This window comes from Pyrgilauda ruficollis, unplaced genomic scaffold, assembly GCF_017590135.1.
Source record: "Pyrgilauda ruficollis isolate IOZ18807 unplaced genomic scaffold, ASM1759013v1 scaffold10, whole genome shotgun sequence".
Lineage (NCBI taxonomy): Eukaryota > Metazoa > Chordata > Aves > Passeriformes > Passeridae > Pyrgilauda > Pyrgilauda ruficollis.
Window position 1 is genome coordinate 11808945 of NW_024508101.1, and position 19010 is coordinate 11827954.

At 48.2% G+C, this 19010-nt stretch overlaps 1 protein-coding gene across 6 annotated transcripts in view; it reads right to left on the reverse strand.

Moving 5' to 3' along the window:
* Window positions 1-19010, reverse strand: part of NCKIPSD (NCK interacting protein with SH3 domain) — a 57236-nt gene that overhangs the window by 15480 nt on the left and 22746 nt on the right. For 5 of the 6 annotated variants that reach the window (XM_041466405.1, XM_041466423.1, XM_041466387.1 and 2 more), the window contains 4 exons: window positions 12685-12797; window positions 11740-11941; window positions 7291-7378; window positions 4573-5198 (listed from right to left, as the gene is read on the reverse strand). In XM_041466405.1, coding sequence (XP_041322339.1) covers window positions 4573-5198; window positions 7291-7378; window positions 11740-11941; window positions 12685-12797 — 1029 coding nt within the window. Of the gene's footprint in view, window positions 1-4572; window positions 5199-7290; window positions 7379-11739; window positions 11942-12684; window positions 12798-14792; window positions 15011-19010 lie in introns of those variants that run through there. The other variant, XM_041466413.1, reaches the window with a different exon arrangement.

The following is a 19010-nucleotide window of genomic DNA, read 5'->3' on the forward strand; positions in this document are numbered from 1 at the left end:
GGGTATGAACTAATTTAGGACTTCAAGTCCATGCTTCAGCTATAAAATAAAGAAGCTTTCTTGTTGCTGCTTCTTATGTAATTTTTGTCATGCAGGTAATGAAGGAAGAAGCATGCAGGTTTAACACAAGCCTCTGACCACACCTGAAATTTTGGGAAGCTGTGGGTAGCCTAGCAGAAAAGCAGGTAGCCAGCTGTAAGAGAGGACAACAGCTTTCAGGAGCTGAGTACAAGCGTAAGAATTTCCCTCTGAATGATGGTTTATCAGAAGCAAATACATTAAGAGACTTGCTTCATCTTGCCATCCCCCTGCTTTTCCTTAGGAGAACCTACTGCACTGCAGTGTCACCTGCCTGTCCTCAAGTGTCCCAGGTGCTTGGGAGAGGCTTCTCCATTATGTGCCTTACATCCTCCTCACTGGAGCACTGCAGGGCCAGTCCTACCTCAATCCACTGCTGGGCTCTTTTTGGATGACCATTTTAATGAGTATTCATTTTAATGATCCCTCCATTCAGCCTCTTACCACTAATCTACTTTCTCCAGTCCTTCATCTGCAGCCTGTAATGACTCCACTGAGCATCAAGCTTGGATGGAATTGGATGAGATCAATCCATTAACAAGCTATTCCATCTGACCACATAACTACACCTCACACTATCTCAGTGCACTTTCAGCACCATTCTCAGCCCTCCCATCACCAGGGTCAGGTCTCTGCTTATTAAACATCTTGGCAGCTACTACAACCTGCAGCATCATCATATGGCCATTTCCAGGAATCTGCTGGAGAGCCCATAAGCAGAAGGAGGCTTCAGTATTTCTAACAATGCCACTTTGCACTACCTTGCTGCTTCAAATAGTTCCCTGCCCCCAACCCAGCAGAACAAGCTGCTACAGGGACTTCATTCTTCCTGAGCAGCCCAAAACCATTTTGGGAACTTTATCATATCCACACTGCTCAGAGGTGGCCACATCTGCCATGCAAACCCAGCTGCTATCCTGGCCATTTCTTCTTTTCCCACTCCCCTGCCTCACTCCCCCCCACCCCAGCAGCAAGTGCAGTGGATCACCAGTACCATGGGTACACACACCTTCCCTCCAGATGAGCCCCAGAATCACATAGCAGGTTTTCAGACACACTTCATGGGGACTGCTCTGAGAATTCCTCCATCCTCTGGGCAGCAAACCATTCCCACAACATTATCCCCAGAAACCAGACAGCTAACACCGGTCCCAACACATGCAGACCTCCATGCTCCTCAGCAACTGCTAAATGAGATGAAATATGGTGCAAGAGAGATGCCTGACTTCAGCTGAGCCAAATGTCCCAGGGCAGGCCTTTCACACACACTGTTTGAGCAGCAGCAGGTCTGCTCCCAGCTGACACAGCCCCACGCAGGGCAGGTGAGCTCTGCAGGGAGGCAATGTCAGCCATGCACAGACATGTGGGTGTCACAGGGAAACAGCAGCATTTGGCTTCCAACCCCGATGTTAGCTGTGCCTCAGAGAGGACTCTGCAGCCTTCACTGTTCAGGGCTCCAGAGATGTCCTCAGCAGCTCTCCGGAGGAGTGGAACCATCTACAGCTGAGCTGGGATAGCTGCATGCAGATTCTGCCACAGACCTTCATAAAGGTTCTACCAGAAATTACCAAGGCAAAGGCCAGCCTAGGCACTAATGCATTCCTCCTGCCCTCCAGACTCCCTCTTGTTACACTATTTCTCTGAGGAGGAGTCCCCCTAACAGCCCAGCCAAAGCACTCAGCCTAGAAAGCACTCACCCTGCTGACCTTGCCTTGCCTCTGGCCAGTGTGGGGACACACGCTGAGCCCCAGAGCAGCCTTTGTGCCTTGTCAAAGCAAGTCTCCTTTAAGCAAAGCTGAATCAATGAATGAACAGGAAAGCAGCTTCAGGGGAAGGAGAGGGTTTCAGCCACATGAGCCATGAGGTCAGTCAGAGCTTGCTGAGGACAACAGGTGCTGGTGATGGGCAGCTGGGAGCAGGTCACAGCCCAGCTGTGCTTCCCTACAAGGGGAACCCTCTCTAGAAACACACCTCCCACGCCTACTTTATGACTTGTTCCTCCATCCCCAACACATCCAATAATAGTTTGACCTCACTCAGCAGCCTGGCCTCAACTACAAGACCAATTTACATTACACATCTCTGTCAGCAGTTTTCAAGCTTAAATTTAAGGCAACCATAAGATGGGTCTGAGTCACAACTACAACACAGCAATGCTATTTTAATAAAAAGCAGGTAAGTGGTTTCTGAGTTGTCCCTCTCAAGGTGCAATTAGCTTGAGCAGTGGGCACTCCTGGTTGTCACACACCAAGTTTAATAAATCTGCAAAATTCCAACCTCCTTAGACATGACATCTACAGTACATGACATCCCCTCCTCTCAGATGGGAGATAATCCAACAGAGCTGAAGGCAATCACATATCACCAAAACCCACTAATCCAAGTGATTCTCTAGAAGACCAGGGAGCATCTTCACATATGTCCAAATTTCCAATGAGTTCCCATGAAAGCCAGCTCCAGTTTAGACAGTCACTACAATGCTGCCTTTGAAAAGAGGTTTCAGTCCCTTTGTGCATCTGACCCAGCCACTGTGACATTTATCAGGAGCTAGCTCATGGACAAGAGGGACCATTTCCAAGGCCAGGCCAAATGCTGACACAGGGAAGCCAACCTGGCAGGTTTGCTCCTGCAGATCCCAAATAGTATGGTACCTCTGAAGTATCTTTCCTAAGGTGTGAGCTCCTCAGCACCCTCCTTGTCTCTGCTGTTTCCCCAACTTAGTCTTACATTACCTCTCAAAAAGCAGCAGCAGGATGCTGTCCCAGCATCTTTTATTCTCTAAAAAAACCATGTGCCTGTACAGACTCCATGCTGGAGGAGCGGCAAGGTAAATAAGATGGAAGTACTATTCAAGCTTCAGAAGGCACTGGGGATAGAAGAGAGGTAAGGGATTCTGGAATTGATTTAGTAAACCAGTGAGCTGACTTTAAATTAAGACTGGAAAGCTTTAAATCAAAGCTGATACTGCACTCTGTTTTAGGGAGTCAAAGAAAAACCTTGAAAAATATGCAAGAGATGAGCTGCCATGTATTTGCATGGATTGGGGAGTAGAGGGACTTCAGAAGCTACAAATTAAAGAAAAAAATTCCTTGACCTAGAACTGACAACTCAGCAACAATCCTACACAGAAACCCCCGAGACTGTGGAATGATTTGGTATAATGAACAACACAAAGTCAACAATAATAATTTGTACCACTAAACCACACTAGTGAAGCTACAGTAGTGCAGCCACCCCACAAGTACACGTGAGCACCCTTCAGCTGTCAGAGCTAGTTTTCTACACCGTGAACAACCTCACCTGGGACCAGGCCCCTACATATCAGCAGAGCTGTATCATCTGGCTGGGACACAGAAAAAATGCACACCACATCCACAGCATTTACACCTGAGCACTGTGCAAGCCCATGCAGGCTGTCCTTCTGAAAGCAGTGCTGCTCAAGATAGGTATGATGAGGTATTATGAGATGGGACAGAACCTTCTGCTGTGTCTCCATACATTACTGTCTCCATACATTTTAAAATCCTACAGATGTCCTAGATGACAGATATCGTATCAGTTACCCTGCACCAGCATCACCTTCTTCCCATCCTTTTCAGGCTGGTCTGCAGCAATGGCCATGAAATTGAGGCTTTCAAATCCCCTCTGCAGAAAGTTGGCACTAAATAACTTCTGTGGAATTAAGCTTATTGCATCCTGAGTAAAGGTATGAATGATAAAAATAATATTCAAATCTTGGACAAGGTGCAAATATCAGAAAACTGAACTTCTCAGCATGCAAGATAGAGCCAGAACATTTGCTTGAAACAGCTAATTTTTTTTGCTGAATCTAGATCACACATTGACAGGGCATTGTTATTGGAGAAGGAAGCAATTAACCACTAGGTTGTGGCCACAGAGACTTAATGATTGCTTATAGGGCCCTCTATTCAGTACAAACAGGCAACCAGATTATAATTTGATGTAAAATTTGAACGTCATTAGTTCTCCATATTCAAATGCCTCTGAACAGTTCATTATAGTCTTGCTGTTAGCAATGGAATTCCAATCTTAGAAGTTTTATATGATGTGCACTCCTCAGGGCTGCACTGAGCAAGTGGGAGCTGAAATTTATTATCCTTCCAGCTACAGCAGAGGGCTGCCCAGGTGCACTTCACCATTTCAATGACTGATGCCAAAGGAGAAAGACAGAATTATTTTGACATAAGGTTTATTTAGAACAATCTCAAGATAATGCTCCAACTCAAGGCTATGTTGTACATCTGCAGCTCACCTGGGGAATAAACTCACCTGTTTTCCACTTCTCCGCTAACAGTACTGGGACCTGGCTTAAACCCCTTAAACCCCTGGTTCCCATGGCTGGATATTTACCCCCATCTAGCACTTTTCCATTTGGGATCTTGCTGCATTTCTCATCCCAAACACCAGGAGCTCTTATCCTTGATGCTCAGAGGTGGTGTGCAGCAGTCCCCACTCCAGCCTCACACACATTACCTTACTCTCCACCACGGAGATGAGGATCTGCTCCATGATGCTGCTGGTTGCGGGGACAGAGGTCTGGATGTGGCCGATGACGATGCCGATGGCCACACGGGACAGCTCGTAGCTGAGGTGGGTGTTCCTGCGCACCAGCTCGATCAGTTCGGCACCAATTGTCTTGGGCACGGAGGCCACCAGGCCACCGGCTTCTGCTGGCAGCAACTCCACCCCAGCCGCCTTCTTATCCTCCAGGCAGAGGTTGCTGAAGGCATCCAGGCTCGCAGGGGGGCCCGGGGCAGTTTTCTTTACCTGAGAAGTCTTCTCCCCATCCACATTGTGGGACCTCTGCGTCCCCCCTTCAGCTGGCGGTGCTGGGGCAGCCCTCTTGGACTGGGGAGATTTGCTGGTATCCTTTGGGGAAGTGCCATAGCGGGAATGGGTCACAGAGCCGCTGTCCAGGTTGCGTGTGATCGTGGTGTGGACGCTCCGGCTCGGGACAGGGGGTGGGGTGTTGGCAGGACTGGAGGTGGCCGTTGGGAGAGCGGTCTCGGATACAGAAGAAGCAGTGTACAAGGTATCCAGGGATGTCGTGCTTATAGAGGAGGCACTAGAAGCTGACCCAGGAATAATTTCAACAGCATCTGAAAGGGAACAATTAAACATGCCTTAGCAACAGCATCAAAGGAAAAGAGAAAAAACCCAAATTGCTACAGCACAGTCCATTAAAAGGCTCATTGTGCATTCGACCAGAGCAGTTTAACTCCTCTTCCTGCCTCACTTATCTCAAAGCAAAATTGTACCAGTTCTCTCTGGAGCATTCCCACACAATCACCTCTTTAGAAAAGGGAAAGCTACTCTGCTGAGATGAATACCCTTCAAAGGGCTTACTGTTTTACACAGGGGAAGGGAGGGAGAGATGGACAGAACTAAGGGACAGAAAGTCTTTTCCCCTTGGGTCAGGCTTTTTCTGTGTTAAGGACGTAAGCCCTCACTTTTGAAAGATGGTGCCTCAGAATTGCAAGACACAGAAGACTTCACACACAAGCCTGCACCTCCCTCTTGCACAGACCTCATGCTTTGCACTGACAGCGGAGGAAACACTTGACTGACAACCTCTTTAGTCCCTCCCTTTCACCACTCTCACAACATTTGATCACGAGCCCTGCAGGCACACACTGATTTCACTAGCCTCCACACTATCTGCTCTACTGTATTTCTCCCCCTACCTCTAGTTTTGACTAGCTCTAGCATTGGGAGTCCCACCTTCCAAGGGGAAAAAATCCACAACAAGCAAAGAGATATTAAGATTTTTCTTTCTTTTAACCTGGTCTTGTATATAGTTTTGGTTAATCTTATCCATTAGCTTCTAGAGGGCAGAAATGTATCTGAGCTCTTCCCTGACTATGAAAACAATTACTTGGACAAACAGTGGGCTGGCTGTTTGTGAGCTTCCCAAGAGCAGCTGGTGTTAGTGCTGGAAGAGAAGGAGCTGTACCCCATGGGGAGCTCAGCTCTCACAGAAGGCAGTTACACACACACATGCCCAAAGGAAGGAGCAGTGGGACTGATGTGAAATGCCTTTGCTGCCCCTCTGCAGGCAACTCCAACCCCTCCTGCTCCATTGGTGCTAGGAGCCCTCCACTAGTCCATCCACCTCTCCTCCCAAAGTAAACACCACCTAGGCAGAAAAACTGGGCCCTTCACACCCACACAGGTTCAGCAACCCCCTTTTTCCTCCTCCTCACAGAGGATCATTCATGACTCATAGCTCCCCCTGTGCTTCATTAAATAATGAGTTGAAGGAAATTGACCTTTGCAAACTCCCACTACTCCAGTGAAAAATGGCTCAATACCATTAAGTACCATTAAGGAAGCTGGTGCCAGTCCCAAGTCTCAATTACCTGCAAGTCAATAGCTCTGCCCTGCTCTACACAGGGGGACATGAGTGGGCTTGAAATGGCTGGGTGTCACCAATGGCATCACTGTCACAGCACAGCAGAGCACTTGGACTAGCTGCCAGCAAGTCAGAAGGATAAGCACTACTCTGTCAGCCCAACTACGCTGAAGATGGAGAAGCTCCAGCCCTGACCCCATGGTCCTGCCCTCAAGTGTTTCTCACTAGCTGCTCCTCTGCCTGTGGGCAGCACATAGGCACATGTGTCCCTGGTATTATTACTGCTCCTTACAGGCACCAGACACTGAGTTAATGGAAACCACTGTACAAAGAAAGTGCTCAACAGATTGGGAGTTGAGACTGCATTAAAAGCCAGTGAGTTCCCCTGGTAAAGTATCACACACTGCACTGCAAGGGAACACTCCCTCTGCCTTGCTGGGAGACAGCCATGGTGTCTGTGGGAGAAAAAGGATCTTAAACCACTGACTTCGTGCACTAGTCAGGCTAGCCACATGAGCAGGCAGAGAGTTGCTCCTTGGAGAGCCACGGGCACTGAAGGAGCAGGGGGATGCTCTACCTGGCACCCATCCACAAGCTGCTCAGATCCTCCAAAATCAGAACAGGCTTGAAGGAGCACTGGTCACCAGCTCAGGACCACTAGCATTAAAACCTATAGGAATCAGGCTGTTACATTTTATAGATATATTTATAAGGATATAAAATATAATCAGAATTCAGGGAATGGATAAGGATGCTCATCTAAGCACAAAGGTCTCATTGCTGTTACATCACCCAGTGTCTGCTTCATGCCCAAGACCTGGAGAGCAGCTTGTCCTTACTTTTAATGGGAGCACCAATCTGTGTGTTCTTGCGCTTCTCTGGAGGTGGGGGGGTGACAGGAGCAGCACGATGAGCCTGTGGTGGGATCTGTAAGGAAAGATTTCAGAGCAATCAAAGGAGGCTAACAATAAAGATATTCTCTTTATGAAGACTTCTTTTTCACGTGCATGTGTACATTTGTCCTTACATCTCTCTTGTCATTTGGGGCAGTTTTCTCAGGAGGGCAGATGCTAATGGGCAGCCTCCTAGAAGAACAAAGCAGGACTCAAACTGACTTCATCCCCTCCCTGTGACAAGCAAAGCAGCCCTTGTTTAATTACTGTGTTCAGAAGCACATGGCACATATGTCTTGTAGACCTGTCAAGCATTTACTCCTCCTTTATTCCAAATGCAATCCCACACACTTACCATGTCTCCACATTACTCTCAATAGCTCCACAGAGGCTGCAAAGAGAGTGTGTATTTACACACTCTTCTGGAGAGATCCATTACATCAGCTACAAATACCCTTGCAGAAAGACAAAGCCAAGGACTGGAAACATGTAAATGCCTTTTCCATGCTTTCAAAGCTATTTCTGCTCATGCAGGGAGAAAATAGGGTTTGACCCTCTGTGCAATACTATGCTACCTATAGCAAGACACCGGGAAAAGCTTTGCCAGGGAGTTGCATTAACTCTCCATATCTGAGGTTTCTCATGCAAGTCTCTTCTAGGATTGCCAAGCCAGCAGTGTACAAGCCCCAGACCCAGACCCCTACACTCATCTTTTCCTGTCAGATGTAAACACCATGATCACCAGTATCACATTCACCCACAGTTACTCCAGTGAGGTGCAGCCTCAGGGTTAACCTCTGATCAGCAGAGCATCCCTGAACACAGCAGCCAAGCTAGGTGGGAGCACATTGCATCAATACACCAGTCCCCACAGCCCAACAGCTCAGGGCCAGGAGACTGCTTGGGGGCTCTTAGGCCTGCTGGGATTCAGAGCCTGCTGCCTCAAATGTGCCTCTGCTTTTAATGGGATATTGCAATCACTGTCTGTGGCCAAACCTCCTAGGAGGGCACAGGAAGGGAAAGGAGGTGATGGTCTCAATGCTTTGGGTAACCTGGCTTTCAACCATTTGGAGTCTACAATGACGTTCACTCATACAAGTGGAAATTTTCCAGGTTTGTTTAGCCCTGGAAGAGATGTTTTTCTATGCCTTGTCATTGCTGAACAGACCTATATAAACACCACACAGAACACAGAGCTCTGCCACCCCAGAGTGAAAATCTGAGACAGGCCCCTGAAGGGTCTCTATCTTATGTTAGCTCAGTAGAAGGAGAATGAGAAATGTATTTTTCCCCCCACATCCAGGAAGGGCAAAAACTTCATCTGAAATGGGAGCAAAGATATTCCTATAAGTAGAACATCTTCAAAAGCCACTTCAGATATTCACAACTCTATGCCAAAAGCTGACAATGTGCTCACAGCCCAAGTCTAGATTCACTAGACAAGTAAAGACAGCAGTTTGCACAAGACTTTTAAAAAAGGATCTCTTAGTCCCTTTCCCACCCAACACCAAATATACCCAACCTTACACCATGTCATATAAAAAGTCACTTTACGAGTGCCTTCAGCCAGTGAATTAGCACGAGGCACTGCTGCAGACTCCCTGCCTGCACACTCGGCTCTTGTCAATCCACCCCACATTGTTCTCTGGGTGGAATGCTATCCAATACTTGCACACAGCTTCAAAAATTATCTATGTTGGTCCAAAAAGAGACTGCACAGCTGAGAGAGGTCAAGCAGATCAGGAGGGGTCTCTGCTTTGCCATGGTTGGCAGGCTGGCCCCAAATCCAGAAAGTTCAGCTGTGCTAAAAGCAGAACCCTGTCTGCAGAGTGCTGGAGCTGACAGCACGAGTTGGAGCTGCTTGGCATGGCACAGCCACGATTACTGAGGCAGTGGGATTTAGCAGACAGGCAGGCTCAGAGCTTAGCGCAGATGCATGACATTGTTTGGAGATAGCGAGGGCTGGGTCATTCTGGAGTATTTCCATGGCTCCCAAATTTACCACACAAGTTTAACAGTTATTACAGGCTAGCGCTTAAATTAATAGATGTACAGACAATGCTAGCTCAGTCTCTGCCGGTTTAGACAGCCACACACCACAGTACAAGCGGTTGCGAGAAGCACATGAAGCATCAGAGGAATTTCCCTGTGCTTGCCCAAGCCACATGACCAGGAGCTGTGAGGTGTAACCAGTGGCCATACCCTCCCTCCAGCCCCATCCTAGCTACTACCTGGGGCCAACAGGAGGATGTACAACACCAAAACCCCCAAAGGGAAACCCCCCTCCTCTGTGCAGCTGCCATGCACAAGGTGACCATGCAGGAGTCCTTGAAGTTCAGATCCCACCTGTCCAGAGGGGAAAAGCTGAGGAACCTTACCAAAGGTTTAAAGAGAAGCAACTGTACTTGTGTTGAAAATCTCTCTTTCCCCAGGCCTCTATTAGGGCACTGTGAACTTCCTCAAATCCACAGATTTTACACATCTTCTGCCTGTCCTTTACCCTTTTGCAAGGACTGATAGCAGGCTGTGCTCCCTGTGCTGCTCAAAAACAAGAGCTCACTTTACCACAACACTCCCATTCCCTTCACAGCCAAGCAGGCAGAGAACATCACTACCCTGACTCCTGGGAACAATGTTATTACAGTAGTACCCTTTAAACAAAATAACAAAACAATAAACCAATTTAACAATCTCCCACCCACCACCTCCTCCAGGCAAACTCTGCCAAGCCAGACACACTGGTCTGTAGCAAAGGTTCCCAGAGACAAGCATCACAAACTCACTGAGCATGCACAAATGCAGCAGACTGACTAAAATACTCTAAGAGCCCAACCTCCACCCATGGCAGCTGGTATGGCAGCAGCCCCAGCTTCCCACCTTATGCTGACTGTGGAGGAGCTGAAGCACAAATGCCCTCACCAACTACCACAGCCAGTTCAGTCCTGGGAACAAAACCACTGAGAGGAAACCTCAAATTTTGCTTAAGTTTTCAGATGCAAACAGTAAATGCACTTGAAAATCCCAAGCAATGAAAAGCACATGCCAAGACCTCTGCTCCTCTGGAACTAGTGAGAAAGTTTATATTTCAGTAGGTCTCCTCTTAGGCTACTACATAAGCAGTGGAAGAAAGCAATGCTGCTTCCTCCACTTTGTATTTTCAAAGCACTCAGGAAATCCACCGAGCTGTTAAAATCTCAAGGAGCCCTTTCAGCAGAGGGCTAAGCTGGAAGCTCTTCAACTGCATCCTCAGTGCCACCCAGACAGAAACAGTTCTTTGTCAGCCAAGGAAATTATTCGTCTTCCTCCTTTTTGGCAAGCAACCAAACCACAGACCAGATAAAGACAGGGAATCAGCATGGAGAATGGGCTGTAAGGTGCCCCATTTGCTCAGCCCATAATGTACAGGCTTGAGAATGGAGCTAGTTTGACTGCCAAAGAACAGAAATGAATGCTGAGGAGAAAAATGGGGTTTGTAGGAATTGCTGTGTTCAGCCAGAGCGAGCCAGAGCTACCTTTCATCTCCCCAAACTCACAGTTCTTCAAGTGTAAAACAAGCCTCATCTGCTAGGGGTGACAGCAGATCAGTGCCTTATAAACACAATACCTCCAAACACTCAGTCCAGAGAGATGAAGAAAAATTACAGTGCATGTGTTCATCTGTAGGAGGAATAAAATGCTCATCCTTGCTTGGTGCCTTTAGCCCTAACATCCAGCTACACCTACACAGGGAAATCTGGCACATCATTCATCCCCAACAGCCACAGCCTCATCCTGGGCTGCTACTTTGAAGCCGCACTGACGCCACTCTGTAACCTTGGAACTGCGTGTCTCTGAGATAAAAAAAGATCTGCTTTAAATCTTATTTCCTGCAATTTGCCTTTAATTCATCATGATAAGCAACTTTCAGACAAAGCAGGATCTTTGGGTTTTTTTTGGCTTTTTGTTTTGTTTTGAGTAGTATAAATAGGCAGCCACAGCAGATAAAATGCTTAAGGACCAATGATCTTGTGCAGACATAACAAGGGGAAAATGAAGCAGTGCTGAGTGCTTGGAGGGAGCTCTACTGCTCATGTCAAAACTGCTTTTCAAAGCATTCTCCAGGGAGCCTGCAACTCTTTTAGAAAGTTGCCAAGAGATAGTCACACAGTATGGAGTGGATTTCGCATGTTACCATAAAACGATGGACCCTCAAGGATTCCAAAAAGCATGACAAGTGTAAATGGCAGAGGGACTGTTCCAGATTTCTTAGACACCAACACTTTACACTGCAGTAATCCCAGGTCAGCAGCACAAAAACCTAATTTGTAACTTCACCTGCAAAGGCATTTTATTCACCAGGACAAGAAACATCACAGCACCAAAGGAGGAACCTAGCAAGTGTCCAGCCACTGTTACCTGATAGAGACCTTCATCCTCCCCCTCGAACTCGGTGTTGGGAAGGCTGTGGTGCCGCTCGTACCCTGTCCGGCACACCCCGTTGGGCTGCCGGGACACATCCAGGTGGTGATCACTGGAGGACTGAGTCATAACTGTCCCCTGGGGGGTGGGAGAGTGGCTTTTACGGGACACAGTCTCCTTCCGGTGATGGATCAGTTTTCTGAAACGGAATGATGACATCAGGAAGGGCAAAGCTCAAGGGAGTGACCATGCAGCAACATTTAAATTATTTTTTAATGATTTATTGCATTTGGGCTATATATACCACAATGGGCTACATTACTCTGAACACCAGCTCCAGTTTCATTAACAACTAAGGAAGCACTTCTGGGGAAGGAAGGAAGGAAGAGGCTTTGCAAAAGCCCATAATTTATTCATCAGTTCACTGGAGAAAAATGCCTCTTCCTCGAGGGAGAGTCACATATTGCATTGCAAGCTTCAGAAATTGCCTGCACTTTAGAATTGCTGTTCAACTGAGATTAAACCAGCATGCCTCAGCCTCTCTGAGGTGTCAGAGAACACAAAAATTCTCCTCACAAGCAATTATTTGAGAACGTATAAAGACCTTGTGTCACATGCCAAAAACCTCTACAATTCCTGGCTGGTAAAGCAGAGAAAATGCAGCCAGAAAGGTTTTGGGTTTCTCCTCCAAGCCTACAGTGTGGCTGAGAATCTCCTCTTCTTGGCATGCACAGAGATAGAGGAGCAAGGCCAAAGCTCTACTCTGCTGGACACAGTTGTCAGGAGGAGCAGCAGCAGCTCAAACACTGGGAAGTTCTCTGAGGGCAGCAGCACTTTGCAGCACAGGGGCTCAAACCAACAACATCCAACATCCCCCAGGGACAGAATGCCACTGTGACCACCCTCCATCTGCCAGCTCTCCCAGATGCCCATCATACTTACTGGAGGACATCTCTCTGCTCCAGGTTGTATTTCCCCCCATTCTTCATGGCTGCATTGTGCACAGCCTCAATGGCACGGTCAATGGACTGGAGAACCACATCCTGCTCCAGCACCTGAAAAACAACATCCAACATGTTACTGTGCCCTTCAGCTGAGGTTCTTTTTCACCAGGGGTTACGGCAGGAGAGACCACAATACAGTAAACTCCCAGAGTTTATGTTTGGGAAAGAAAGTCACTGTTACAAGCACTGAAATTCAATGATCCCTGCAGGGAGACCAAAGGCAAAACTTCAGAATCATGCAGCAGCCTTGAATATTTAGCCTGCTGCCTTCCAGTGGAGCAAATTCACAACTGTGAATGTGACAGTTGAAATCTGGTGGTCTCCGAAGTCTATTGGCTCTGAATGATTTTTTTCTCACTTTTTTCTTGATGTTTTTTTTTCTTGTTTTGTAACTTGAAGCATCTTTTCCAAATCACAGAATCACTAGGTTGGAAGAGACATTCAAGATCAGAGTCCAACCCATGCATTAACACCTCAACTAAACCTTGGCACTGAGTGCCACATCCAGTCTTTTTTTAAACACATCCAGGGATGGTGACTCCACCACCTCCCCAGGCAGACCATTCCAGTGCTTTATCACCCTTTCTGCAAAAAAACTTTTTCCTAACAGCCAACCTATATTCCCTTGGTGCAGCTTAAGACTGTGTCCTCTGGTTCTGTCAGCTGCTGCCTGGAGAAAGAGACCAACCCCAACCTGACTGCAACCACCTTTCAGGGAGTTGTAGAAAGTGATAAGGTCACATCTGAGTCTCCTTTTCTCCAGGCTGAGCACCCCCAGCTCCTCAGTTGTTCACCAGCCTTGTTGCCCTCCTCTGGACATGCTCAAGTGTCTCAATGTCCTTCCTTAACTGTGGGACCCAGAACATGGTGCAGCCTCACCAGTGCCAGGTACAGGGGGAGAATGACCTCCCTGCTCCTGCTGGCCACTCTGTTCTTGATCCAGGCCGGGAGCCATTGGCCTTCTTGGCCACCAGGGCACACTGCTGGCTCATGTTCAGCTGGCTGTCACCAGTACCCCCAGGTTCTTTTCTGCCTGGGCTCTGTCCAGCCACACTGTTCCCAGCCTATAACATTGCAGGAGGTTATCATGGCCAAAATGCAGGACTCAGCACTTGGAGTTATTAAATCTCCACCCAAGCTGTCACAGCAACATTTATTCCTCCTGTCAGCTGGTTTAGCACTTGTTACTGCAGTTAAAGTAAACAGCAGCCTTGAAAGAAGAAACACCAAAGACGCCACTCCCTGGGCTCCCAGAGGAGGCTGGAAGGGGAACAGGAAGATAAAGAAAGTTCCTACACTTGTGACACTCCAAAAGGCTTTGTTTATCAACAGTTGATATGCCTTCAGGAGAAAAGACCTTTACAGGACTAAGGCAGAAGGCAAAGGACACGCTACTGAGTCTCTGACCCCCAGCTCTCCCTTAAGCTGCCACTGGTGCCAGCACCATCCGTTGGTCCTGCTGCTCCAGCCTCAGCTCATGCTCAGACTCCAGGGCTCACTGCAGCTGTCTGAACACTAAATCCCTCTTTCACTGGCTTTGGCCCCCCCTCTGTGCATCAGAGCAACTATTTATCCAGCCAAGCAGCGGCTGGACTCTCATCAAGGATGCACCTTAATTGGCCTTAGGGGGCTGCAGAGCACAGAAGGGAAGCCCTCCCCACCAGGGCCAAAAGTGCCTGCCTCCATAACACTGGCATGCAGTTTCCTGATAATATCCTATGCATTATTTATATCCTGGTTAATTGCTTAAGCAAATGTGAATTAACAGCTACCACAGACTGTGGGGAAAAAAACAAGGTGTGGATGAGAGACCTCTTCTGCAATACTCAGCTTTGAAAAATTTAGGAGGGTTTTTTTTGTTGTTGTTGGTTTGTTTTCCCAAGAAAGATAGGGAAGAAAGCAACTGGGGAAAACTTTAAAAATAAAACCAAATTTGTTAAAGTATCAGGTCAAGAACAAAACCAACACTCAGAATTAAATTTTGGGATGAAGCCTCCAAGCAGCCTTACATGGCCTAGGGATATGGCCCAGGGAGCATTTCCTCACCTCTAAACATAGAACTAAGGAAACGGAGTAAAATGTATTAGAACACATTCCAAGGAGGTTTGGAAGGAACAGCAAGTTATTTCAGCGAATTCACCTTGTTTTCTGAAAAGATAAGAGAAAATTACAGCAAGCCGTGTGCTCTCTCTGGGAAAGGGGAGCAGCACAGAAGTCTCCAGCACTGCTGTCTCCAGGGGAATGCCAGTGTTGCTCTGAGTGCCACAGACCCCTGCCCTCTGCACACCCCACCTGCCCTCCTGCACTCCCACATGAGTCCCCCTCCAGTCCCATCCTCCCCAGTTTTCCACACTTTCACCCACATGGGTTTAAACCCTTTCTCAGTCTGATCATCCCAGGGAAGATAGCAGTAGAGAGCACTGAATCCTACTGAACAGCTCAGCATCTCTGCTCTCTTCCAGAGGGCACATCAGCACAGTCCACAGGAATCCATCCACAGGCTGGAATCATAGAATGGTTTGGGTTGGATCTTTTAAGTCTTCTACCAAGAAGCAGGGGGGGTGGTTCCAACCCCCTACCATGAGTAGGAATGTCACTCACTAGACTGCCCAGGGTCCCATCCAACCTGGCCTTGAACACTTTCAGGGATGGGGCATCCACAGTTTCCCTGGGCAACCTCTTCCAGTGCCTCACCACTCCCCAATTAAGGAATTTCCCCCTAACATCCAGTGTAACCCTTGCAGTTTAAAACCATACCCCCTTGTCTTAGCACTACCTGCCAATGTAAAAAGTCATTGTCCATCTTTTTATAAGCTCCCTTTAAGTACTGGAGGCAATGAGGTCTCCCTACTGCCTTCTCCAGGCTGAGCAATACCACTCTCTCAGCCTGCCTCCACAGGAGGGGTGCTCCTATGGAGCTGCTCCTTGCTGTGCAATGCCATTTATTATGGAGAGGGTGCTTACTTTCTGATAAAACACAGCATTTTCACACTAATGCAGTAGTGCTGTGACAACTGGCTTTTAGCTGCTGTGCCCTTTCCTTTTGTTTCTGTTCCCAACCTTCAATTAACAAGGCCCTGTCAAAGGGCTGGAATAAAAAAGCAGCATTATCTTGGTACTTGCACTTTATGACATTGTTGATGCTGCTCATAAACCATCTCCCTTGCTCAGCTGAGATGGGAGGGTGCATCTTGGGTGAGGGGGAAATGGCAGGGTCTTCAGCACAGGGGCTGCCTTGCATTCTGGGTTTGTAGCACACCCACCATCAGGGATCCCCTGCATTGTAGTCAAAGTTAAAAAGTAAGTATCAGTATCTGGATAGATCATGTGAGTCGAAGGAATGTGCACACCCTCGGGTTAACCAAAACGGCACTGCTTTGTTTAAAGGCGGATGGATGAAAAAGCACATTGCAGTTGAAATGAGAGCAGATTGCAAGGGGGCAAAAGTCTGGTTTGCCAAGGTCTCACCTATGGTCTCCTCCTCCCTAGGACTCAAGGGATTACGTGCTCACAGCAACTCTGGGCAGTGCCTCGCTGTTCTCCCCATGCAATGTAGGGAGATCAGTCACTCTGCAGGACAGGGGAATCCTGCCTGTATCCAGCACCCATTCCTGAGGATGCTGGCAGCTGGGACACAGGCAGGCAGGAGTCCTCACACATTCACAGGCAGCCCTGGCCATGCACAGCTGTGCAGCCTGCAAAGCAGAGAGGCCACAAAGCGGCAGCAAGAGCAGAGCCCTGGAGTGCAGGCAGGGCTGGGTGCTCCAAAGTCCTGCAGAGTCCTGTGCTGCAGTCCTGCCCCATCCTATGCTCTGGGCTACAGAGATAAAACCCTGTTCATAAGCTAAGGCTCACATGGAATGCATGAAAAGGGCACTGCTGTACAGAGGGCTGTCAGAAGAGACGTACCAAGCAAAGCCCAGGAGTTCAGCTGGATTTACTGATGCTGCACGGTGGGGGCTGGCAGAGCCCTGAGCAACCACTGCAGCATGCGAGCTGTTAACTGTGTGCTCCACCAGTTTCCTGGCTCACCAGGCACAGGCACAGCCAAGCCAGCTACTCTGGGAAGGCAGAAAAGGTGGCAGGGACAGGGCAGAGATGGCAGTGGAAGGCACCAGCCCTCACAGGGTGAACACTCCTTGGTCAGCACGGAGTGATGGTGCCCAGGCTGTTGCCAAGAGGCACCAGCCTTCTGCCCAACATAGCACAAAGATCAAGGGGTATTTGCTGAGGTATTGATAACACATTCCCACCGTGCTTCACCTCAGAAAGGAGTGGCTGCCACCCCCTCTATCAGATATTTCTGGTTTAATCAAACAACGCTGCAGCAGAGAAATGCTGGGCTCTATGCACAGCCTGTCTCCACCAGCCTGGCAATGGTCAGCGACAGGGGAAGAGCAGAGAAGCGACCCTTGGTGATCACAGGCCACTCTGGCTATGGGCACTGTATCAGAGAACCAGGGCTACCTCCAGCACCCCACAGGCCAGCTCCTCTGCAAGGAACAAGGTACTGCTCACTTACAACCATGATTATTAGCCAGGAAACTGAATTTCTTCCTTCATAGCCTGGTGTAGAAGAATCACAGAAGCATTAATAAATCATTATTTCCTCACTCCTTGCTAATAACAGAAGGAAACAAAGGGTATCCCCAGAGCCTGCTGCCAATTTCCTCCCCACCTGATGAGGACAGAGCCAGACCTCTGCCTTGGGGTGCTTTGCACACCCCAAGGTGGTTGGGGAAGATGCCTTTCCCAGGGCCAAAGACAAGCTTTTAAGAAGTACCCTTCCAGAATGTCTTGTGAGTACCTAAGCACAGCCAACACAGGGCATTGACCCTGCAGAGGCAGGAATGCATCCATCCCCGTGCCTCATACTGCTCTCATCCTCACTGCCCCAAAAGGAGCAGTCTCCCCAAAAACAGCACACTGCACAGGATGTGTCACAGGCTGGTGAGAGACCTGAGCAATTCAGAAGACAGTACAGGTGTCCTTGTTGTACAGGCAGCACAACCTCCTCTCCTGCCCTCCCCAACCTATCAAAAATGTTGCCCCTCTCTCTTTGTTTGTAATCTTTCCACATATATCACTGGTGTTGTTTAAATGCACTCACACAGAAGAACTTGCTCAACAGTCTAGAATAATCATACCTTTCAGAAAAGCATTTTCTAGACAAACAGGCTGACAGCTGCATCAGCTCAGACAGGCTGAGCCACTCTGCATGCACAAGGCTCCCACATTTATGAAAGTGGCCCATTAACTTATGGCAGGCTTTTCTTTGCCTCCACAGGGGGCTGATCCAAGAAAACATAGCTTTTTTCCTCCTCCTACCTCCCCATTCATTAGTGATCAAGGGCATTTACTCTTCTGCATGTGCAGAAATCAGTACCCTCATGCCTGCAGCTGCCTCTGCAGCCAGAGGGGTGCCCAGGCAGGGCTGCTCATCTTCACCCTCATCTCACTGCCCCAGCTTTCACAACATGACAACAAAGGACAGACAAAGTTTTGTCTCCAGTGACAGCTCAGTTTTCATGCAGCTGCACTGACACGGACCACTGGTGAAATTAGTATATTTATCCTGCTGGCATGCACAGGCACAGGCTGGTTCTTTGTTACACAGATCAGAGAGGAACGCCACTTCTTAGATCACATGCCCTTCACCCCCAGTCACCACCAGACTGTCTGCATGTTTATTCCTTCCAGATTGAAATGATTGAGGCACCAATTTACAAATATCAACTATCCTTTGTCCATGGCTGAGTGATATGCCAGGTCAGAGTTCCCCCTTTGGGACCACACAGCTCAAACAAATGGGCTGAATTTTGTTTTTTTGCATTGCTGGGGAAAATTCAGCCCCTTTCCCTTCCTGTTTTGCAGCCCAAATCAGAAATTTTTAGTCCTCAGGCTGTTGGCTAAGAGAGATGCATTAACTTATTCTTGCCGGCATGAAGATACTGTGCCTCACGGCACATAAAAGCACACAACAAAAACACAAGTGGAACAACGGGCAACTGCCCTGGTTACTGAGCAAATAAGATGAGTAAAGCTCCAAACAAACCTGCAGCATCTCTGGCTCGCTAGCGAGAAAACAAAGACATGGCTGAGCTCTCCTGACAAAGAGGCAGCCCAGGAATTCCTGCTGATATGCTACAGCGCGTTTCTCACGGATCGGTGTTTTTCCACTGTGTGCTGACAGCAGCCGCTTGAGCAGACAGCCGGCACAAATGGGAAATGAAAAGAAAGGATAGCCAGGGAAAGGGCTTAAGC